The sequence below is a fragment of the Halichoeres trimaculatus genome, unplaced genomic scaffold (assembly GCF_033239565.1).
Source record: "Halichoeres trimaculatus isolate MK-OKI-2021-1 unplaced genomic scaffold, fHalTri1.1 fHalTri1_scaffold_20, whole genome shotgun sequence".
Classification (NCBI taxonomy): Eukaryota; Metazoa; Chordata; class Actinopteri; order Labriformes; family Labridae; genus Halichoeres; species Halichoeres trimaculatus.
Window position 1 is genome coordinate 26,537,638 of NW_027437198.1, and position 24,012 is coordinate 26,561,649.

Sequence of the window (24,012 nt, forward strand, 5' to 3'; positions counted from 1 at the left end):
CAGCTCCATGCAGGTTGAGCAGACTTACAGAGAATGACATGAAGTAAAAGAAGAAACATCAGAAGTTTGAGATTATTTATCTGCTTGGTTAAATGTACAAGTGGCCTTCACATGTGTGGTTTGCATTTGTGTCTTAAACCCTGCTTTCTTTTATTTCTGACCCCACCTTCTGTGTACATGGCATTGGTATAACACTTATTACCCTCCACCCTCTCTTCCGCAGGAGCTTTTTCGCTGTCATGCACAGGAAGTCACTATTCTGCTTCTTCTGCTTCTGTGGTTTCTATCTGTGACACAGACTGTATCGCACTCCTTCCTCTCACTCGACAGAGTAGATTTTGGTAGAGTAGAGTAGGAAAAAGTGAGCTAGGTGGGTCTTATCATGGCGTCCAACAGGCCCAGTTAGAGCTTTGGTTTTGTTACAGAGCAACAGGTGGATGAGAGGACCAACATGAGAGCAGTCTACCTTCTTTTGTGGGCCATCCTGTCCTCAGGACCAGGGCTGATTCAGTAAACCAGAGGCTTCATGCTCCTCCACTACTGGCCCAAAGACTCTGATTGAGGCCTGCTTGTTTTTGTTTTGGAGTGGTCGCCGTTTGCCACTTTGTTTGTGTTTGACTGATTTCTCAGTAGAAAAGGTTTTTACACAGCTTTCCTCCTGGATTACTTCTGGAGATTAGTGATGGGGAATGCAGCTGCAGGGGGCCTGGAGCAGGAACCGGCTGAGGGACGAGAGGCCAGGAACTCAGTCGGTGCAGCTCCAGGCATGAGTGACCCAGCCCATACCCCGCAGAAGAAGCAGCCGGCTCCCCCTAAACTGCCCATGCCCTCGGAGGAGGAGCTGGAGGAGCGCTTCAATGTGGTGCTGGTGAGTGACTGGGCCTCAGATTTTACTCTCAGTGTTTTACTAAAGCTAGATGAGGCTGTCGCTGAGGCTTTGTGTAACAAGTGGGACTATTAAGCAGGCCCACATGACTTTGTTTGTGAAAGTTTGAAGTTTCCCTTCTGTGAAACTCAAACACTGTGACATTTAATGGACTCTCAGACTGTGTATGATGTACTGCTTAAACTCTATCATTCATTTCAGGTACAAAGAGACAAACATTGCAAAATATGTGTTTGAAACAGAAACAGCAAAGGGTCATTTGGAAAAGGATGCACTAATAGGAGTTTTAGTAGAAGTACAGTGTCATGGGCAGGTTGTCAGATTTATGAGCGCAGACTCTCCTGGACTGTTAAACTGAGCTCCAGGCTGAAACACAGTGATTAGCGCCCATCCGCTCGCCTGCTCAGGGAGCTCGTCTGAAGAGGAAGTTGAGCAATACATTAACATGTGTGTGACCAGAAGGTCTGAAACCAATGGTTTCATCACTTTCAACAGAATTACAACAAGTTGGAAAAGATAAAACCCTGTAATGAACACTTTAGAGACATACTGGAAAAAAATAAATCTAAACTTTTCGTAAATTATGGAAAACCCATTATTTTTCAAATCTTTGAACTTCTTTTTAGTATTTTTTTTTAAATAACAGAAAAAAAATCATTTAGTTTAAAAATCAAATTAAGAGCCAAGACCAAATCTGAAAGAAAATAAAAATGTACAAACAAAAAAAATAATTGGGAAATATAATACATTGATATGACTAAAAAAAAAAAAATATTTCAAAATTAAAATAATTATTTAGAAAAATTACATTTTTTTTTAAAAAATAAAAAGATTTTCTTTGACATAAATGCATTTTTTATTTGAAAATTGTTAAAAAATTTTGTGAAGTTTTTACATTTTTTTCAATGTTTTTTTTTTAAATTGTTTTATTTTCATTTTTTTTTATTTTTAAAAATTAGACTAAAGATTTTGAAAATTTTTAATATTTAGAAATTTGGGGGACTTTTTGCAACTTATTGAAATTTCCTGCATTTTGTGAATTAATGAAATTTATGAAAATACAAATTTTTCTTTTTTTTTGTTTAATACTTGCAAATTTATTGAAAATAGAAAAACAAAGACATCACATGCACAATTTCATAATCAAAAAATCTTTAAGTTTAGATAATTATTTTTACCATGTGTAGAATTTTATACACTTTTTGTCTTAATTTTGAAAATAAATAAATGTATATAATTGTGAACATAATGTTTAAAACGTCTATCAGTAGAGATGATTTAAGTTGTGCAGGACGCTGTAATCTGTTTTCCTGTTTAGGGCCACCCTCTAATTCGCCTTGTGCCCAATGTTTTGCATTTTTCAAAAACCTCACCACAGGTGGAGCTAGTCTCAGTCGTTGGGGTGGGGTTGCACCTCAAAAACACTTCCGTGCGTCACCTCAGTTATTTGACAAACACCTCCCCTGAGGACGTAAATGTCAGCACACAACACTGCATGGAAATGTGGCTTTCAGGTTTCGTAACATCTGTGAAACGTATTCTGGCTGCTAAGAACATGAACAACGAGTGCCTGTGCAGTTTAGTGCCAACAACACCCTCTCAAGCACTGAAAGTATGACATCACTTCCTCTTTTTTAAAATGACTTTCAACATTAACTCCAGAAAGATGTCATTCTGTAACTTAGTTTGCTTTGAGATTGCACGTCTTGATATTGGCATCACACTCTAAGAAGAAAAGGAGAAGTGCTCCTCCTCCTTCTCCTTCTTCTTCATTGTTCTAGTGTTTTTACATCAGGAGATTCACTCTGAGTAAATCATACAGTAGAAAATGCTCTATAACTCGAGTCGTTGTCATTATTGGGGTTATCGCTGTACCACAAAATCCACAATGCAACCCCTCCCATACCTAAACAAGACTGAAGCTTCACATCCTTCTCAAGCTGAGCAAACAGGCTGTTTCCGTTTCTGCTTCTCCTTTTCTTAAAGTGTCAAAACAAACCACAGCAAAGGCGCTGCGAAGAAAAAAAGTAGCCTATGTTAAGACCAACGCCTAGAGTCAACTGACATGGAGATTGAAGTTTAGATACAATCAGGAAAGAAAGACTAACTGTAATTTTACAGCTGTGAGGAAAACTGTTTGTGTCAGTTTCACTCTTTCATGATTTCAGACTACAAAAAAAAAAATCCCTTTTTCTAAAATAAAAAAAATCTCAACTAAAAGCTCATTAAGCCGAAACACTGGTTGCGCTGTAAACTTGACAGAAGTTGTCTCTATTGTGTAGTATTGTTTTTGACAGCTGTCCACAGAAAAACTGTGCAATTCGATGCTTCTGACAGGTTGAATTTGGTGTTTAAAAACCGCTAACTTGTCTGAATGAATGGAGCTAAATGTTGCGCATCTTTATGATGACGTAGAAAGATAATCCCTCAATAGTATTATTCAATGTTTATACAGACATACTGCTGTTAAGGCAAGTTTTTCCCACTTGGCAACTGGAACGCAGAACTTGTCCCTATTGGTTTGTTTGGCATAAGGGCGGAGCTCGATTCTATTGGCTCTGAGGTGTCAGTCGTTCAAACTGACCAATGGGGAGCAGGTTGTTCTTCAGAAGGAGAGAATCTGCCCAGTGACGGTAAAACTGACAGTTAGCAAGGTTTGAAATGTCAGTAATGTAGATTCACTTTAAACAGGATTCATTGTTTTATCGCCCTTCGTGACTTTTCATGATAATAGCGTCTGTTTTCTCTCAAATAAAAATAGACCAAGCATCATTTGCGTAAACATGAGCATGTTGTTGCCAAACTAGTCAGAAATTCATATTAACTCTGGATCCCAAACCCGCGGGCAAATTCAAAAATGCTAATGAATTACAGCATTTAAATTGTTTTGCACTACAAAAAGACATAACTGAGTTATATCGGCCTATAGCCGTGGTTGTCCTGAATCTATAGAGGTACTGAACTTCACTTTATGGAGAAAAATGAAACCACTGTGAGTAAAAAATATGACAGAAGCAAAAAAGTGCTTGGGATTCTGAGGATTAAGGTATAATTATTACCTCTGACATTTCGTCAAACTTACCTAAAGATTAAAAAAGAAAAGCTTTAAATGAATATAAAAAATATATAAATATACAAATTCATTCGACAGCCTTTACTTCTGCTGGGTCACAACACGAACAATGCGGTCAACCTGCCTTAAGGCTGATTTACGCTTGATGCATTCCTGCGGACGAAAGACGTCATTTTTGTACCTACGCCCCCTTGCGCGGTCCCTTTTACGTAGAAAATTTCTCCGCCGCGCACACTCAAAAATGTCTAACCTGCTGGACGGATCTCCTAGTGGTTGAAGTGCAGAAATACAGGCATCTGTATGACTCTTCACGCAGAGATCACTGAGCAATTAATGATTCATGGCGTTAAATTGCGACCACTCTCAGCAGAGAAGAGGAATCTGTTAAAAAAAAACTGGAAAAATCTCTGGACAAATATGTTAATATGTTGTAAACAAAGACAAACTTCTTTGACTCTCGTTTAGTACTCTGGTAGATGTACCTTTGTGATACACTGCCCCCTGCAGTTTGGGAATGGACACCAACGGTCACCACGCAGGATGTTCAAAAACATACAGGCCTCTCAAATTCGTTTGATTTCTGCGCGTCAAGTTCGTGTGGAAAGCATCCCCTCCCCTTCAGATAAGTCTCAGATAAGAGGAAAGAGGCTCAATAGAGAGTTTTGTTGTGCTTGTTAACCATTCATTCATTCATTCATTAATACTGTTAATAAATCTGCTCCCTTTGTATGATTTTTCTAAGGAGGTGATGTATAAATCTTGGGGCACTTTTTTCTTCGAAACATTTTTTTTATGGTTTCCCTTTCCCCAGAGACCTATTGCCACAATTTAATAATAATAATGGTAAATGGTAAATAATAAAATAATTTAAAAAAGAGAATAAATTTTGATACTTGGTGTTTAAGGAACCCTAAAATGTGCCAAACCTGAGGCCTCGTGGACCTCTCTTTAAGCTAAAACCTCTGGATGTTGTTTCACAGTTTGCTTTATTCTTTAGGTTTCTGTTGCACATTTTAAAAGGAGACGTTTACCATAAAGTGAAGTATTTTTATCCATGGAAATAAATCTTTTCTGTTCTTTGCTCTATCTGCAACCTATAGGTTTTACCTTTTATTATGACTCCAAGATTATGCACACAGAGCTTGTCAGGTAGCACGTCATGTTGGCCTCAAAAAGAGGGGCTCCCCATCAGTTTGTAACGTTGTCAACCCAGCCCTAACGAAGGACGTAAGAAATAACCTTTAAAGGGTTGAAAGTCTGACTGAGCAGACGGTGACAAAAACTGAAACATCACTTTTTTTGGCACAAGTGTGTCAACTCTGGAGACGGCTGAGTCAAACTAAACCAACCAGGTGTAGAGGAGGAGGAAGGTCTGAGTAAATATGGAGTCGAGAGGAAGGATGGTGAATTAAAGTCGAACCTCATCAATAAAAAAAGTGACAGTAATACTTCATCTTGTTTAGCTTATAGATATTCATTCTGTTTAAGTGAGTCATCCTTGTTTCCGTTGGATGGTTAACACCCTTTAGGTTTGGACCTGTGGTGTGAAATATTCAAAGATCTTCCAGGAAACCTGAAGAATAAAGTGTTAGATGTTTGTCTTGTAACCAGCGCAGCCTCCTTCTCTTTTCTCTTCCAGAGCTACATGAACTTACCCCCTGACAAACTGAAGCTGTTGAGTCAGTACGACAATGAGAAGAAGTGGGAGTTAGTCTGTGATCAGGTAAGATGCTGCAGCTAATAAATGTCTTTAAATCTGAAAAGGATCAGAGTTGACTTAAAAAACACACCGACACCCAAAATGGATGTGTGGTAAAGAGCAGAGTGCAGCGTGGAGACGGTGCAGTTCATTTTCTGTGGTGGTGGTAAATGAAAGAGGCGTCGTCTTGGAAACAGAGAGCGGTTTGTGTCTGATGTGTTTACTAGCACTGACAATAATAGCAACAGACGCTGTGCGCCACTAAATGTGTCTGAGGTGCTGCGTCGATCAGATGAATCAGTCAGAAAGCCTCTTTTAACTGAGGTCTGTGTGTGCTCTGCCCTCCCCCCAGGAGCGTTTTCAGGTGAAGAGCCCCCCCTCCACGTACCTGACTAAGATCAAAAGCTTCTACCAGGATCAAGGAGGGGTGACTCGCAGGGTTGGTGTAAACACAACCTTCATTTTACATCTCATCCATGGTTGGTTTAAAATGTTTCTCATGATGTCTTTATTTTATCTGTGCTGCTCATTCAGCACAAGAAACGGATCCAGGACGCCACCCAGGTCCTCAAAGATCTGGAGATTTCTCTTCGCACCAATCACATTGGGTGAGCACATGAAGTTAGGGCGAGGCTTTCTGATGTTCATGAATAAATATGATGCTCAATGTGATTTCTTTTTCAATGTGCACTTTATAAACTTTCCATAAAACTTTCTATTTTAGAAATATCCACTTACTAAGCTCCCAAAGCTCCACTTTTTTATCCCCCTCTGCCAGCTGGCGGTCTATTTAAAGGTTGGCAGGAACCAGTTTTGCATCAGCTCAGCTCTGCATGTGTATTTTTGCTCCATCTTGTTAAAGAATTGCTGCATAGAGAAAACACACAACTCCTCATGAATTAAACTATGCACTAGGCTGTTGTCATTAATAAAGTTTAAACCAAGGATGGTGCCAACATTAACCACTGTTAAATAAAAGACAAAAGTCTACAGTCTTGTGGATCGGTATAACATGAGGCTAAATTTAAGTCATTACACAGCCACAAAATCCACTTTTTCTTAACAATAAAGACAAGAAGGTGTAAAATTCTATACCTAAGTAAAATCTGGAGAATGAATATCTAAATACGAAGTTTTTTTAATTAATGAAATTGTACATGAGCCAAAAAACATTTTTTGAAATTACAGAAAAACCCATTAAAAAAAAATCACAAAAATAAAAAATTTGCAGTAATTGCTAAAGATTTTTAAATTAAAGAAAATTTGCATTTAAAAAAAAAAATTCACTTAAAAAATTTTGCAAAATTTTTAAACCATAATGACATTTTTAAAACATTTTTTTATGTTAAAACATTTTCAAAAAAAAAAAACTTAATAGATTATCAAAAATGTAAAATAATTTTGAAATATTTAAAGAGAAACACATTTTTTGTTTCAAAATATTAAAAAAAAAAAAAAAAAAAAAGATATTCGACAAATGTGCCAGAAATAAAGATTTCATTTTCTATTTAAATATATAGAACTTGCAAAAAAAATCTCTCTTTTCAAATTTCAAAAATCAGCAAAAATTTGGGGAAAAAAAGAGTTGTGCAAAAATTACAAAAAAAAAGTCTAATTTAAAAACTTGTATTTTTTTTTAAAAAATGCTTCATTTGTTGAAAAATTAAAATTATTGAATCAAAAAAAATTTCAGCCTCAGCACTTCTTTACAAACAGGTCAAAGGGATGCCCAACTTGGTTCATTTTATCAAAACAAGACATCTTACAATAGAAAAGCGAAAGTTAAAGTGTCTAAATTTTATAACATTCCTCATTAAAACTGATTTTTTTTAAAAACAAAGAAAAAATTCAAAGAAAAGTTTGGCGTGGCAGAAAATGTGTGGGCCTGGGACTCTTGGGCCCACCTATGACGCTGCCCCTGCTTAAAACACTGTTTCAACAAAGTAAATAACAGGAGAAATACCACTCTTTAAATGACAGTAACAGAAGAAAATTGAACCGTATCGGTCACATTTTTTGTTGGTGACATTTGATGACATTGAAAAGAAGTAGGAGGGTGTTTTTGTTCATGAATCTAAATGTAACTTAAGGAAACTGTCGATTTTTCTTTTCAAAAAATCCAATTTGTGCAAATAACCAGACACATGAACAGTTTCTATCTGCATGCTTTATGTTTTGTAGATGGGCTCAGGAGTTCCTCAATGAGCAGAACAAAGGCTTGGACGTTCTTGTGGAGTACCTCTCTCATGCACAAAGTGACGCCTCGTGAGTTTACACCAACTCTCTTTAAATTCTTCTTTAATGAAACAAACTCTTCAGGACTGTTGTTTTCATGAACTCTTCAGGTTTGATGTGGAGACTGTGGAAAACGGCGGCACTCTGTCAGAAAAAGGAAAACCTGCAGAGCGGTCGATGGAAGACTTGACCAAAAACTCCAGCAGCTCCCAGTCGCACGGCGTTTCCAGAGCTGCCCGAGCCCTGACCGTCAGGTAAGAGGAACTCAACGCTTTTACAACTTCACATGCTGAGATGGTGAGAGATTTCTGTGATTTCACTGTTTACATCTCTTCACAGAATAAGCTCCACTATTGGGAACAAGATCCACAAGAAGTCCCACTCGTCCTACCAGAGAGACGACGTGCATGTGTGCATCATGTGCCTGAGAGCCATCATGAACTACCAGGTAGCTTTGAACTTTCCTACATCTTCGTCCACGCTGGTTTTATTTGCAGCACATCCTCATGTGTTTCTTCTTCTTCTTCCCTTTTCAGTCTGGTTTTAACCTTGTGATGACTCACCCTCGCTGTGTCAATGAGATCACCCTCAGTCTGAACAGCAGAAATCCAAGGTTAGAGATGAAGTGTCTGTTGTATCTGTGCGTCTGTCAGTCCGTGTCTGTGTCTAACCATTCCTCCTCTGTCACAGGACCAAAGCTCTCGTCCTGGAGCTGCTGGCGGCTGTGTGTCTGGTCAGAGGAGGACATGACATCATCCTCTCTGCTTTTGATAATTTCAAAGAGGTTTGAAGATGTTTTATTGTAAAAGCTTCCTTTGGTGATCCTGCTACAACCTGATCTGTTGCTGGTTCAGTCGAGCGATTGTTGCAGACTTCCCCTCTTTGATTACTCATCTTGTGACTGACACAGCCCGGCTCTCACATGCACGTGTGCTCTCATCCGTTGCACATGGAAAGCCGTGTAACACGTGTGGAAGTCAAGTTGCAGGGACAGTGCACGGGATGAAACAACCTTGTGTGTAATGTGACTGAGATCAGGTCTTTCTTTGTCATGGAAAAAAAAGACTTCTTTAGCATTTCTGCCTCCTTTAGGTGGAAGTTAAAATGACATTCTGAGAAACACGTTTCCATTAAGACACAAGTTTCCTCTCTTCAGGTGAGCAGAGAGAAGAACCGCTTCGAGAAGCTGATGGAGTATTTCATTAACGATGACAGCAACATTGACTTCATGGTGGGTCCCTGAAATGACCAGCTTCGTTCCAGCTGATTGTTTGAGGTTTTCTTGTGGTTTAAAATCCATTTCTTCTGCGTCCAGGTGGCCTGCATGCAGTTCATCAACATTGTGGTCCACTCCGTGGAGAACATGAACTTCCGCGTTCACCTTCAGTACGAGTTCACTCACCTCGGGCTGGACAAGTATCTGGAGGTGAGTGTGTAGAAATATCTCTGAGTGATGTGGGTGTTTCTGCACAGATGAGGCTTCAGTGGTTAAAAGCTAAAAGCTGCCACAGATGAAACTCTTAAAACAGCAACAGATCAACTGACAGACGCTCAGTGACTTCGACAGCAGAACTCAGACACTCAGGTTAAAACAAGGAGTCATCTTCACACACAAAAAGTGTCCATGCTTTAAGGTGTCTCATAGCCTTCTCTATAGCTGCATTTGCATTACACCAGGAATTTTTGCAAAACCTAAATATCACAATAAAAAAATATTACAGAAACAATGAAATTCGAAAAGACCTCCCAAAAAGTTTTTATGCTCTTATGAGACAGTTTTTAGAGGTTTTCATATTGAACGCTTTTGCAAAAGTGCAATGGGAACATTTTTTTTGCAAAATCATGCAAGTATGTATAGATGTATGGAAGACCAAAGGTGCAAAAATGACATATTAAAAAATAAATAAATAAATAAATAGATAAATAAATATTTAATTATTAAATGTGTCAAAAATTATTTAGTGTTTGAAAAAAATAAATATACATAAATAATAGAATAAATATATATTTATCTTAGTAATTAAATGTGTTATTAAATACTTAAATAATGAATCAAATGTGTTAGTCATTTAAAATGTGAATTTTCCTTACTTAAAACCAAATTTAATCATTTATTTAATCTTTTTTTTTTAATTTATTTATCTATTTATTTTTATTAATTTTCAATTATTGTATTATGTAGTCATTTCCCTTTTTGTCTATTTGTTTTATGGTTACATTTTTGGCAGTACATTATGAATTAATTTTATTTGTCACTCTCACTCACCAAACTTGGGCTAGCAGGACTTGGATAATTTTATTTTATTTTATTTTATTTTAATTAATGACACATTTAATTATTTTAATACTTATGTATTTAATTAATTGTTTTATTTTTATATATTATTTATATATTTTATTTTTCGCACTTTAAGCCCTCCATAGTTTTATTCCTGTTTGTTTTGAGTTGCCATGATTACGGCTGACAGTTTGAACAGTGAATAAAAACACTAGCGTCCATAATTCGGCATCATCATGAGTGCAGCATCCAGACGGATGTTACATTTACTTTACTCAAGTTGTGCACAATTCTAGTCATAATGGAAACACCCGCAAGGCGCAATTGTACTGTATCAAAACTTTAGAAATATTGCTTTGATTTTGCGAAATGTTGTAATGGAAACCTAGCTTATGTATCTCAAGGATGTGAGGTCACAGTTCTACTCCCACATCATTAACAACAGCCTTCCCAGCCCCCTTCACCTCCATACATCGACTACACAAACCTCCCCTGAAAATATTTCAGTTGGCACTCCACAACAACCTGATGTTGACCGTCATGTCACCCTTGGTTCCCACATTGAACTGTAAAAAAATAAAAGTTCAACTACCGCCAAAACATCACAGAGCTTCAGCCATAATTCAGCAAAACTTGTCCACACCTTTGTCTCCTCTAAGCTGGATTACTGCAGCACACTTCTAATCGCGGTCCCTCGCAAAAGCCGCTGAAAGCTCCAGAGATCCTGACGAGAGCGCAGAAACATGAACACATTACATTCATCCCGCCGTCCTCACCTCAGCTTACCCCAAAAACTTTTAACCCCAAACATCACAAAAAACCTCAGGTTCAGCAGCTCTGGGTCCTCGTGGACCTCAGAGTCCTTCCAAACACATCTCAAAAACCTCCCCCTGAGAAACAGCATTCGATAAATCATTACTGTATGTCTGGGTCTGATCAGGGTCTGAGGCAAACAGAGAGCGAGAAGCTGCAGGTGCAGATCCAGGCCTACCTGGACAACGTCCTGGATGTGGGAGCCCTCCTGGAGGACGCAGAGAACAGAGGAGGAGTGCTGGAGCACGTGGATGAGCTGCAGGAGCACAACGTACAGGTCTGACATGAATCTTTCTGATCGTGAAGAGTTTTTAAGGATGTTGTGATGCTGAAGGAGAGTTTTCTGTGTCGTAGCTGAGCAGCCGGCTCCAGGAGATCGAGAATCAGACCACAGATCGGATATCCGAGCTGGAGACTCAGCTCATGCAGGTGACCAAGGAGACGGAGCTGCTCAAAGTAAGAGTTGGTCTTTGACATGAGCCATGTTTCGTTAAATTAACAAGTTTAGAGACAAGGCAGCTCAAATCAAAAGGAAAAAGCCTGTATTGGTGTTATTTATGTTTATATGTTTGTGTCTCTCAGGAGAGTCTGCGGGAGTCGTGCTCCCAGGTCAGCTCGCTGCAGCAGAGGGAGCGGGAGAAGGAGCTGGACAGGGAGCGGGAGAAGGAGCGGGAGCGTCTGCTCACACACACCCCTCAGATGTCCTCGGAGCTGGAGCAGAAGATCCAGGAGCTGCAGGACAAAGGTCTGATCCGGCTGGGGCGCAGCGCTTCAGGAGGTCTGGACATCCAGGTGGTGCCTGTCACCGTGGTGGAGTACATCCAGGCCCCCGCCTCAGAGGCCCCGCCCACTTCCCCTCAGAGTGTCGTTGGCTCTGCTCCTCCAGCATCTGGCCAATCTGCTTCGCAACCCCCGCCTCCTCCTCCTCCCCCACCGCCTCCTCCTGGTGGTCCAGGGGTGGTCAGCTCTCCTCCTCCTCCTCCACCACCTCCACCAGGAGCTCCAGGAGCAGGTCCTCCACCTCCCCCGCCTCCTCCTCCTTTGCCTGGGAGTGGAGTCCCTGCGCCACCTCCTCCACCAGGTGGTGGACCACCTCCTCCACCTCCCCCACCTGGTTGTGGACCCCCTCCTCCGCCTCCCCCACCAGGTGGTGTTGGACCTCCTCCTCCTCCTCCTGGAGCTCCAAGCACTCAGTCCGGTGAGTTTTCAGTTTTCAGCTCCTGAGAGCCGTAGTCACTCTGCTGTTTGTTCATCACTTCTTCTTCTTCTTCTTCTTTTTCTACTTCTTCTTCTGGTGTTTCCTCAGGGCTCAAAACAAAGAAACCCATCCAGACCAAGTTCAAGATGCCCTTGTTAAACTGGCAGGCCTTGAAACCGAACCAGGTGACCGGCACCGTCTTCACCGAACTGGATGACGAGCAGGTCTTAGGGGTAAGAAGACGCACGCCCTGATTTTCACTTCTACCGTTCAGTGTTTGGTTCGGAGCTGATTTTTGCTTCTTTTGTCCCTCTTCTGTTGCCATCAGGAGCTGAATATGGACATTTTTGAGGAACAGTTCAAGACTCGGGCCCAGAGTAATCCAAAAGACCTGACCACTTTCACCAAGAAGGCAGTCCAGAAGGCTCCTAGCAAGACCACGTTAATCGACTCCAACAAGGCCAAGAACCTGGCCATCACTTTACGCAAGGGAGGAATGAAACCCTCTGAAATCTGCACCGCCATCGAGAAGTACGTGCCTCTGAGTTACCCCCTCCTCTTCTCTTTAAAACTTATCAGCTGATCAGCTGTTTTTAACTGTTTTTCCCAGGTACGACCAGCAGTCCTTGTCAGTAGACCTCCTGGAGCTGCTCGAGCACTTCATACCCTCAGACTTCGAGATGAAGCTGCTGGTTAACTACGAGAAAGACGGTCGTCCTCTAGAGGAGCTGGCCGACGAGGACCAGTTTGTTTTACGGTTTGGGAAGATTCCTCGTCTGAATCAGCGAATAAACACTTTGATCTTCATGGGAAACTTCCCAGAAACGGTCAAACGCCTGCAGCCGGTGAGTTTCAGACATGTCTTTGAGTTCAAACGTCAAAAAAAAGGGACATTCAGCAACTTGTTTCGTTTTCGCCTCCACAGCAACTGAACTCCATCATTGCTGCATCCATGTCCATTAAGTCTTCAGCCAAACTGAAAAAGATTTTAGAAGTAAGTGAAACCAACTTGAAAAACTTGAAAAGTTTTTTAATCTGTGATTATTCTCACAAGTCATCCTGTGTGCTCTCTTTCAGATTGTTCTGGCCTTTGGGAACTACATGAACAGCAGTAAGAGGGGCGCCGTCTACGGTTTTAGGCTGCAGAGTCTGGACCTCGTAAGGCGCTTTGTTCTACCACAAAATAGTCACTAAAGTTCACATCAGATGCTCTTAAACATAAGTTAAACTTCTTAATGAAGAAACTAACCCATGAACTCCTCTCAGCTGTTGGAGACCAAATCAACGGACCGCTCACAGACGCTGCTACACTTCATCACCAACATCATCCAAGAGAAATACCCCGACTTGGCGAACTTCCACACGGAGCTTCACTTTGTCGACAAAGCAGCTCTCGGTACGTTAGGACGAGAAACAGACGCTTGGAAATGCGTGATTAAAACTAGATTTTGATTTTAAATCTGATTCTGTTTGTTGGCAGTGTCACTGGAGGGTATCCTCCAGGATATCCGTTCGTTAGAGCGCGGGATGGAAATGGCCAAAAAGGAGTTCCTGGTGCAGGATGACAGCCCGGTGCTGAAGGACTTCATCAAAACCAACAGTGAGCAGCTGGAGTCTTTCGTCAAAGACAGCAAGACGGCTCAGGTTAGCCTTCACACCTCTTCCTGTGAGACTATATTAACAAGCTGTTGTTTAGGGATGGGCATTGATAAGATTTTTATCAATACCAAAGCTCTTGTCGATTCCCTTTGAATCAGAATCAGAATCACCTTTATTTGCCAAGTATTTTCAAGAAAACAAGGAATTTGACTCTGGTTTAAACTGCACTCTCTCCGTACAATTGTTGTGAATAGAAAAACACAGAGAAACACTAAATATTACAAAAAGTTATAAAAAAAAAAAGAAAAGAGCTTAAGTAGTAGAAGAAAATAATAATGATTAAATAAATAACTTTATACAGACTACAGTAAAAATATATACACAATTTAAGTTAAAAAATAGTGCACTGAATACATGTCATGAAAATGTGCAATTTGCAATAGAGAACTTCCTTCTGTGAACATTAAATTGAGTTTATAAGTGAATAAAAATGTAATTTGTCTCTCAATCTGAATATCTTTGGGAGGAAAAAAACAGAAGTTATGTGACGTTGATGTACTGATTTTATATGTTATTGACTGAAGTAGGCCATCTAGTGTCTCAATGTGGTTATAGCATCACTCTGAGTTGTTATGGAGGCACCCATGAGACTGTATGTAGCTTTTCTCTCATTTACCGGTGAGTATTTTGACATTTGGAGTTCTCAATAATTCTTCACAAAGGCTAAGTGCGATATGTTTCTGTGGTGAAAGGTGAAATTCCATTCTGAGGCCGATGTATGCTAACTGCTAGCATATCAATGCATTTTCCCATATACGTTAGCGTCAAGCTAGCGCTATTTCGTTTATATCGTTTTTGGTAAATAAGGAGATTTATACCGTGTTGGATGTGTTGAATCGGGGCCTGATGTTAAAGAAAGTAATGTATATTTCTTTGTGGGTCCAGGTCTTCAGTAAAATTTGAAGCTGAAAATCTTGAATCAGAGTTTTCGTGGGAAACTGTTAGCTAACGGCTAAGCTACGATAGCTGCTGCAGGCTAGCTGACGTAAGGCCCTGCAGCCTCGGCACAGTGTAAAGAATCGATAAGGGAATCGTTGAGCACAACGGCTAGTGGTGTCAGTGGATTAAATATGACTTATTGATTCTCAAAAGGAACCGGTTTTGATTCCTATACTCTAGTCTGACCCTTCTTTTCCTCCTGTAGGAGGCGTACTTCTCCGTGGTGGAGTATTTCGGAGAGAACCCCAAAACCACACAGCCCTCCATGTTTTTCCCGCTGTTTGGACGCCTGATAAAGGCCTATAAGGTGAGCAGAGCTTTGTACAGAAGCGTATTGCATTCACTTGAAAAAAAAAACAACTTAGGTTTTTCAGAGTTTTTTATTCTTCGGATTGTTTTTTTGTGGTAATTAATTTTGTTTTTCTGGTTAATATGTTTTTATTAGTTTGTTTTTTGTTATAATTATTTTATTGTTTTTTTTTTTAAAATAATTATTTCTGCTTTTATGAGTATTTTTTTGTGGTAATTAATTTTGTTTTTCTGATTAATGTTTTTTATTGGTTTGTTTTTTGTCATAATTATTTCTGTTTTTATAAGTAATTTTTTTTTCTGTTTTCAGATTACTTTTTTCCTGTTTTTCGGAGTAATTTTTTCCTGAAGTATCGAGATACTTAGAAATCCCGCGATAACCTCGACCTGCTGTTTTTTGTGGTAATATTTACCTCCTGTTTCTAGGAGTATTTTTTTTCCTGAAGTATAGAGCTACTTCGAAATCCTATGAGAACCTCCAACCTGCAGACGACTCCCGTGGATGTGTGGTGGCTTCTGTGTCCCGCACGGATCAGATCCTATTCTGCACATATATGAGGTTCTTGCTGGATTTCTAAGTATCTCGATACTTCAGGAAAAAATTACTCTGAAAAATGGGATTAAAGTAATCTGAAAACAGAAAAAAAAATTACTCATAAAACAGAAATAATTTTAACAAAAAACAAACCAATAAAAAAAAATTAATCAGAAAAACAAAATTAATTACCACAAAAAATACTCATAAAAACCAGAAATAATTATAACAAAAAACAAACCAATATAATAATTATAATAAAAAACAAACCAATAAAAAAAGCTATTAATCAGAAAAACAAAATTAATTACCACAAAAAACAAACCAAAGAATAAATTACTCCGAAAAACCTGAGTTGTTTTTTTTCTACAAGTGAATGTAATACGCCGTGGCTTTGTGCTATTTGTACAAAACAAATGTTGTGTGACGGATTAACTCCTCTACCTTTGACTGAACAGGCAGCGCAGCAGGATATCGAGCTGAAGAAAAAAATGGAGAGTCAGAGCAAAGAGGCGAAGGAGTCGGTGTCTCCAAACAAGCCCGGGGCGCAGAAGGTGAAATATTTAATAACACTGAGCACCAAAGTTCAGCTTCTGAGTCAGTGCAAACCATCACCAAGCAAGAAAAACCTCTGAGGAAACATGCTCTGCTTCTTACCTGTTAGGGGCCCGGGATGCCCAAGATGCCCCAGATGGACCTCATCGCTGAGCTGAAGAAGAGGCAGGTGAAGCCGCAGGTACGGGAAGGGAAGGACGGCGCCTTGGAGGACATCATCACAGGTACGCTAACATGACTCTGCACCCATGAGCGGCATGATGATGCTTTTAGCATGTTTGACGCTAACTAGCTTACCTTATCTTTGGTCTGACTCAGATTTGAGGAACACGCCGTACAGGCGGACGGACGTCCGTCGACCAGCACAACGCCAGGACACTTGAGCTAATTCTGTTCCCGTACTCATGATTAAACTTCACTTTGAAGCAGATTAACAAATAAAAGCACAAGTTTAAAAAACATGTACATACAATTTTATAAAAAATATTATTTGGCTTGAGTTTGTAATTTTCCAGGAATGTTAGCGTAAATTTGTTGTGTAAATAGAGTGAAGCTCACACATTTGATCGACTTATAAAACATTCAAACATTGAATTATTTCTCTTACTGTTTGGCTTTTTATGCTCTTAACTTGTAGGATTGCTTGAAACTAAGTAACAAACTTTACTGTATTTTAAATAAACACATTTTTTAACCTATTTCTCTTTTTCTTTAAGAAATTAGAGCGTTGGACACACACAGTTGAAGTCAACATTTACTCAAAAAAAGACAAAATAAATGACTTCTCATGAAGCACGAGGAGACGCAACCATCGTACAAGAGAGCTGCACTTTATTGGACACACAATCACAGCAAATTATGTACAAAAGAAGGCAGAGTCAACTGCCGACTATCTTCTCACAGGAAAAACACACACATTTCTCACAGAATATCATGGCATCCACACTGATAAATTAGTATCTCCAGTATCAGTAGGCTTTAAATTTATATATCATTATATCATAGATCTATTTTCTGTATTATTTTTGTTCTTATATCACACTACTCTACAAGTGGGAGAATCACTCAGTGGAAAGAGGACACCGTCACCGGTGACGTCTCTGGTTGGGGTGCGTTCATTCTGACTCCTCCTGCACATTCAACACTCATCATCATCATCATCGTCGTCTCCGTCGTCACATAACTTACTCACAGTAGGACTGAACATGCCTGTGTCACAGATACCAAAATAACGTCTCATTCGTCAGAGTCTGGAAACCACTCCTCTCTTCCTCTCTTTCTCATTTTCTGCAGAAAAACATGTAGACAACATTTTTTCGACTGCACCGTGCGATTGCTTGAGACTATTCATGCATTGTTTTGTATATACCTTTGTACCCATCGCCATAGTTTAGTATTAAAACATCTTTTGGACATAACAATTTGTTGAACTCGCTAGGAATGACTCGGCGTATTTACAATTCAATTTTGTTTTTCTACTTTTTGATGCCAAGATTTTGGAACATCCACACATTCATGTAAAAATCTCATATACATACTATAGAATGTAGGTTCATTGTAAAAAAAGATAAAATGGCAAAGGGGAGATAAAACTCTTCGTAACTTCCTCTCTGATCCATTGTTGTGATTTTAACGTCTTGTGTGGTTCAGCTTGAAATGCTACTTAGAGCCCAACGATCGCGCAGCTGGAGCCGAGTCAGCATCATCTGCTTCCACCTGCTGTGAAGATTACGAGCCTGTTGTCCCTGAACATTCACGGTGCTACCACAGGTCCACATGCAAACGTGACACCGAGGGAAATTAAAGCCATATATACTTCTTTAAACCACAGCAGCAAGGCTCGAAGCCACAAACTGACCTTCACAGTAGAAACCAGGTACCCTCTTTGTTTCTGTCCCCCGCCAGCTGATCACAAACACAGGATGGGGTGAAACAATAAAAAACAGACCACAGGTACAGAAAACAAACCCCCCAAACCAAAAAAAAAACACAGTAGCAAAATAATCCCCATAGCACAGGCACTGGTCCGGGCTCTCGCACCTCAGTAGTGATCCTTCACTTCAGGAGGCGAAGGTGCAGACGAGCCGGACGAGCGGATCGGGGACAAGCTTCTCATAAACTCAAACTACGGTAAATTCAAACCAGTGTTCATAAAGAAAACCCTAGAATTAAAAAAAGAACTTCAGTTTATATTACAGAGGGTAAGTGTTATCTATACAGATATTTTTTTTAAACAAATATAAAAATGTTCTGTGTATGAATAAATAATCTTAGTGTGAAATGTAATATCTCTGTCAATGAATTAAAAAAGAAAAATCTGTACAAAATGATCACTAATATATAAAAACTGAAGAGATGATGACATTTTACAGTATATAATTTAATCTAGGCCTATATATATATCACACTTTTCTTCACAATTATAATATCATACACAAACATCTCACTTAGATATATTTATAAGGATATTTCTTCTCTTTTTGATTTCAAGTTTGCACGAGTTTTTCTGATTGCCAGAGGCGTCCGCTGTGAGCGTCTGAACGTGCCCTTAAAGCCTCCAGCCGCCTCGAAATCTCAGCCCACTAACACTTGTCTTGAAAATATTATTCCAGAGAGCACTGTCACGCATTTCTCGGAGGTTTCATCTCAGGCTTAACTCGGGGAAAGCAGCCAAGCGTGAACGCTTCCTCCCCAACGCTCACCAGACGCGATTGCAGCAAATTTAACTCGGAGAGTTATGGATTGAGTGTGGAACAGCATGAGTAAGTGAATTTCTTTCATTTGACTTCACTCAATATGAAACCCAGGGCTTGAACCTGCCTGGCAGAGCTACAGAGAGCCCACGGTGAGGCTTAAACCGCTGTGCTGCGAGCTTGCAGTTCTGCACATTGTAAGAGCTCAGGGAGTGTTTAGTCAAATGCCGTCGCTGCAGCTCGACACACTCGGCATTTCAAGTGCGCTTTTCGCTCTCGGTGAGGAATGGAAACAACCCCGCTCCTGCAGACTCTTCTTTGGGTAAAAGTGTAATTCTGTCATCGCTGCTGATCTAACACTGTAACACCAGATCAACCGGGGATTTCTGGCAAGAACGAAGTCTTTGAGGCACTGGGAAAAACGTGGTAACAGGTCCTTGCAGACAAACAGGCCTTTTCACAAAGGCAAAGAGCACTACCTCGGTTAAAATGCATGAGTGCTAATTACATATTGCACAATGCTACTGTTCATGAATCAAGGCCCATTAAGCTTCATCCAAGGATAACCTCGACTGAGTGGGTTTCATTTCACACACCAGAGACAAAGCAAAGTGAAAGGGGCAGGGAAAGAACAGCCACTTATTGGCTCTTTGACTGTCAGACGCTTCCTCTCATCTCTTTGGGTCTTTTATATCACAAGCGCCCTCGATGGAAGGGAGGCGAGTCAAAGACGGTTTATTAGAGTAGCCTTCAAACACATGTCCCCAAACTAATCCCCGCTCCTCGAGCTGCCTGCACTTTGACACCAGCTCCTTTGCACATGTTTTAATCTCGATGCCACAAAGAGTTGATTTCACACAGACACTCTGGGAAAATTTCACTTTGTCTGTGACTGTCTCTTCAACCTCGTCACCTCCCCCAGTGGGCAGCCTTCAAGGCGACGACGCAGGAAAGAGCTTCAGAAAGGATCCTTGTGCAGGGTTAACACTTAAGCCGGACATACACTGTGCGATATTTTACATCGTTTGATTCAGCTTCATCTCAAACTGCACGACTAGATCAATGAGTTCAAAAGTTTACAGCCCACCAATCATGTTCTCACACTATACGTCAGTATACAGCACGTTGGACTCTGTGTCCTTCTTCTTCTATGGTGTTTGGGAGCTTCTTGTCTTGTTTCCGGTGTTGTGCCATAACATGATTGTCTGCTAATGGGCATGGGAGCGCGCACATAAGTTGTATCGCTCAGTTTCTCCAGTCTACAGCTGCTCCTCTAGGCAAGAAACCGATGTAACACGCTAATCGACGTGCTAGTATGTCCACATTAACAGAAAAAGAACTATATGACACATAAGAAAAGCAAATATGGCCGATATGTGGCATTGTTCCACATTAAAATGCACCAGAGTGGGTGGAAAGTTGGTATGTTATCAGATTCAGTTAGCCATTCAAAAATGTTACAGTTTAGCAATTTTATTAAATTTCTTTTTTTTTTTTTTAAATTTTTTTAAATTTCTTGATTGTTTGAAATTTTGCAATTTTTTTTTAAATGGCAACATTTTTCGGGTTTTTCCAAATTGTAAAAAAAAAGAAATAATGAAATTTTTGGATTTCTTTTTAACTTTTCAAATATTTTTAGGAATTTTAAAGATTTTTTAAATCCCTTTTTTTACTTTCAAATTTTTGAGATTTAAAAATTATTTTCTTTTTGCAATTTTTTGAAATTTCTTTTTTTTTTTTTAATTTTTCCAATTTTCGTTTTAAATTTTTGCTAACTTTAAATGTCAACTTTTTTCAAATTAATGAAAATTTTTCAGATTTAAATTTTTCTGAAATTTTTGAAAGTTTATTTAAAATAAAAACTGAAGACATTACATGGATAATTCCATTCACTAAAAAAAAAACTTCTAGCTAAGAGAATTTTCACTAGATTTTTAACTTTTTTTTTAAATATAATTTATACACTTGATTGTTTTTTTGTGAAGATATAGTAGATTTTGTTGCCCTGGAATAATTTTAATTCAGGTGCGGACAAGGTTATTAAAAAAAAAAAAAAAAAATCCAGGCGCAGAGGCAAACGACCCCTGCTCTATAATCTATCTAATATTGGTCCCTCGAACAAAATGAGACCACTTTAAATAACATTAAGCATCCGTGGCAAACAGGGGCCTGGATCACTTTTTGGTGAGCTAAATGACCAGTGTTTGGCAGCCTGCGTGTGCTCCTGCAGCAGTCACTTTATGGCACAACACTGGAGCTGCAACATCAAAAAGAGGAGAAGAAGAAGAACCAGGAAGTGGGAGACACAGAGCGAAGCAGCAACAGCTAAATTGCACTTAAGACCAACTTCTTCCAACTTAAGACGTCACTTCGGAGACCGTGCATGCGGGGCGCTGCTTCTGCTGAGCGATACCTTCACGAGGAGCGACCAGGATTTCAAACATGTTGGATTTTCTTGAGGATTTGTGATCGGGAGCACACGACTGAGCCAAAATTCCAAAAGTAGACTGAGCCGACAATCACACAGCGTTTGCCCGGCTTTAAGGAATCACTGATTGGCTTTTGATGTGCTTTAAAAAATCATAACTTCCCCTCCTGCTCTTAAGGCCGACTACAGACCGAACATTCGACGAGTAAATTCAAACAGGAAGGTAACAAACTGTACCTCCCTCTTAGAAACATCTGAAGCTTTGTGCTTGTCATGGTTCAACCAGATTAAAGAGGAGACAAAAGAGCAGAAGCTCATCTATTTAACAGGAAACTGTCCAACACTATCCTCCGCTCAGGCCGTTCACGGCCAAACTCAGGAGGAAAAACAGCATCAGATGTATTTTCCTCCCGTTCAGAGACGTTAAGACCAGTGAAACTGCTGAAAACTTAAGGAGCCGCGTCCCCGAGGAGAAGCTTTGAAGTTCAGAGACGAACATCCTGAAAGAAACTACAGATCAGACACACCGCGAGGGTGAAATCACGTCCCGTTGATGCAGCAAATTTAAGCAGAGAGGTGTGTGTCAGAGGGGCGACGGCTGTGACTGGGACGTGAATCATCACAGGAGGTGTGTGTGAACAAAAACCTGTAGAGTGTGTGTGTGTGGGTGTGTGTGTGCTGGAGTCTTTGGGAAGAGTCTGTGATGAACATCCTGATTGTCAGAGGAAATAAATTCAACGATGGTTTACAGTTTTCTCGTCTGTTGTGCATCTGTCTCCTCCTGTTGTACTTTAGATAGAAATGTGCTGATAGATGTGCTTTTTTTCTGACAATAATGTAAATAAACTTTCTTTATCTTCATTTTTGGTGCAAAGAGTCTAAATACCCAAACTTGAACGTGAAACCAAAGCAGGCGCTCAGACACAGGAGCGTACAGGAAGTAAACAACGCGTACAAACCGAGGGGAAAGAATAGCACCAGGTCAGAGTTTAACGTATGTCACACACACACGCCCTTTGACGGATTTGAAAGTGTGATCGATGATTTCTACTCTGCTCACGTGTCCGACAGCGAGCACACGTGTCTGACGGGGACCCGTGTGTGTGTGTGTGTGCTCTCCTTCTCGTAGACTGGCAGTGGGACTGTGGAGCCGGATCAGAGCGGGAAATGTCCAAGTAGAAGAGTGTGACTTCATTTACAGTCCGGTTGTGCCGTCCGTGGAAACATGGAGGATGAGTAGAAAAGAAGAAAAACTCCCAAACAAACGAAACACAGCTCAGGAGATGAAGGAGTTTCCATACTGTGGGGATTTTTCCTTTTATTGTGCTCATATGTCCTCCTCCTGCTCCTCACGGGGAGTGTCCACGGGGGAGATCCTTCTTTAAGTACTCGCCGCCCTCCTTGCAGCTGTCGAGGCTGTAACCGCCGCGCTTTGGGGTGGCAGACGAGGGGCTGAGGGGACTCAGAAGAGTCGGGGAGCAGGGAGACAGCGAGGGGGTAGGAGTGGTAGGAGACGAGGACAGAGGAGAGGGCGTGGCAGGGGGAGTCGGGGAGGAGGACTGGCTGCTCTGCAGGGGCAAAGAGGAGGCTCGCTGCTCGCGTAGAAGGCGGTGATGGCGGATGGCGGAGGAGAGGAGCAGGGCTTCGGCGCTCAGGCCTGCAGCTGACAGGCTCGCCAGCAGCGCCTTGGCTTGGCTGGGGGAGGCAGTGATGGAGGGGAACGACCCGTCCTGGGGGGATTTCCTCAGGCCGGGGGCGAGTCCTGCTGCAGGGGAGGGCACTCGGCCTGAGAAAATACCCGATTTGATACCAGAGAAGTAAGACTCCACACTGCCACTGGTGCTGTTGGTCCCCAGAGCCTTCAGGAGGAGCAGGGCCACAGGAGACAGGAAGGGGGGTCGGGGGTCAGGGGTCAAAGGGGAAATCATGAGTTAAAGTCTGAAAACTGACTGGGCTCTGTCCCCCACAGCTCCTTCCCCTCCCACGACAGGCAAACATGCCCGAGCATGCACACACACACACGCTCACACACACGCTCACACTCTCCCATACACATACACAGACTGGGGGGGTTCAGTGTAGATTTTGGGGGTGGGTACAGTAACAGGGGCAGATGGATGTGTGTAGCTCTCCATTCAGGTTAACAGGAGGAGGAGGAGGAGGAGGAGGTCGAAGAGGCCGGACACGCACAGGTCGCTCACTGCTGCAGGGTCACACGGACAGGAGGTGGGGTGAGGTTGGCCGCAGGCACAGGTGTCAGAAGAAACAGGTCGTGGAGGAGGGGGGAGGGGGGAGGGAGGTGAGGAGGAGGGAAACAGAACAAGAGACAAACACAGGAAATCATTATTCAGGTTGATCTGAGCATGTGTGATGACAGACAGCCATCTTATATGGAGGACAAAAAGTGCCAAATAAAATCTATTAAAAAATAAATAGTAAATAATAAATATTTAAATGTGTCAATAATTATTTGATATTGGAAAAAAAAGAAATAAAATTGTTGAATAAAACTGGTGTACTAAAATAGAATAAAAATATTAATAAATACATTAAATCATTTGAATAAATAAATAAAATAAAATGAAGACAACAAATTATGTAATTATCTAAATAAAGTCATAAAATTAATGTAAAAAACAAAAATATTTAATTATCTCAATAATTCAATAATTTTTTTAAATTAGATAAATAGAAAATAAAAATTATGAATCA

At 40.6% G+C, this 24,012-nt stretch overlaps 2 protein-coding genes across 9 annotated transcripts in view; one reads left to right on the top strand and one right to left on the bottom strand.

Moving 5' to 3' along the window:
• Window positions 1-280: 280 nt before the first annotated feature.
• On the top strand, window positions 281-16,740 carry fmnl1a (formin-like 1a). Its single transcript, XM_074697315.1, has 25 exons — window positions 281-868; window positions 5,599-5,682; window positions 6,011-6,097; window positions 6,193-6,266; window positions 7,840-7,923; window positions 8,004-8,147; window positions 8,233-8,341; window positions 8,430-8,506; window positions 8,584-8,677; window positions 9,050-9,124; window positions 9,209-9,319; window positions 11,112-11,261; window positions 11,339-11,440; window positions 11,567-12,182; window positions 12,291-12,415; window positions 12,511-12,713; window positions 12,793-13,027; window positions 13,108-13,176; window positions 13,260-13,340; window positions 13,449-13,578; window positions 13,663-13,826; window positions 14,986-15,087; window positions 16,083-16,178; window positions 16,289-16,403; window positions 16,498-16,740. The coding sequence occupies exons 1-25, from the start codon at window positions 683-685 to the stop codon at window positions 16,560-16,562; spliced, it is 3,378 nt and encodes a 1,125-aa protein (XP_074553416.1). The 5' UTR covers window positions 281-682; the 3' UTR covers window positions 16,563-16,740.
• A 4,768-nt stretch (window positions 16,741-21,508) lies between these two features.
• The window catches only part of srcin1a (SRC kinase signaling inhibitor 1a), a 153,043-nt gene continuing 150,539 nt past the window's right edge, over window positions 21,509-24,012 (bottom strand). For 7 of the 8 annotated variants that reach the window (XM_074696009.1, XM_074696007.1, XM_074696010.1 and 4 more), the window contains one exon: window positions 21,509-23,503. In XM_074696009.1, the coding sequence (XP_074552110.1) occupies window positions 23,498-23,503 (6 nt within the window). In that variant the 3' untranslated portion in view covers window positions 21,509-23,497. The remainder of the gene's footprint in view (window positions 23,504-24,012) is intronic. The other variant, XM_074696004.1, reaches the window with a different exon arrangement.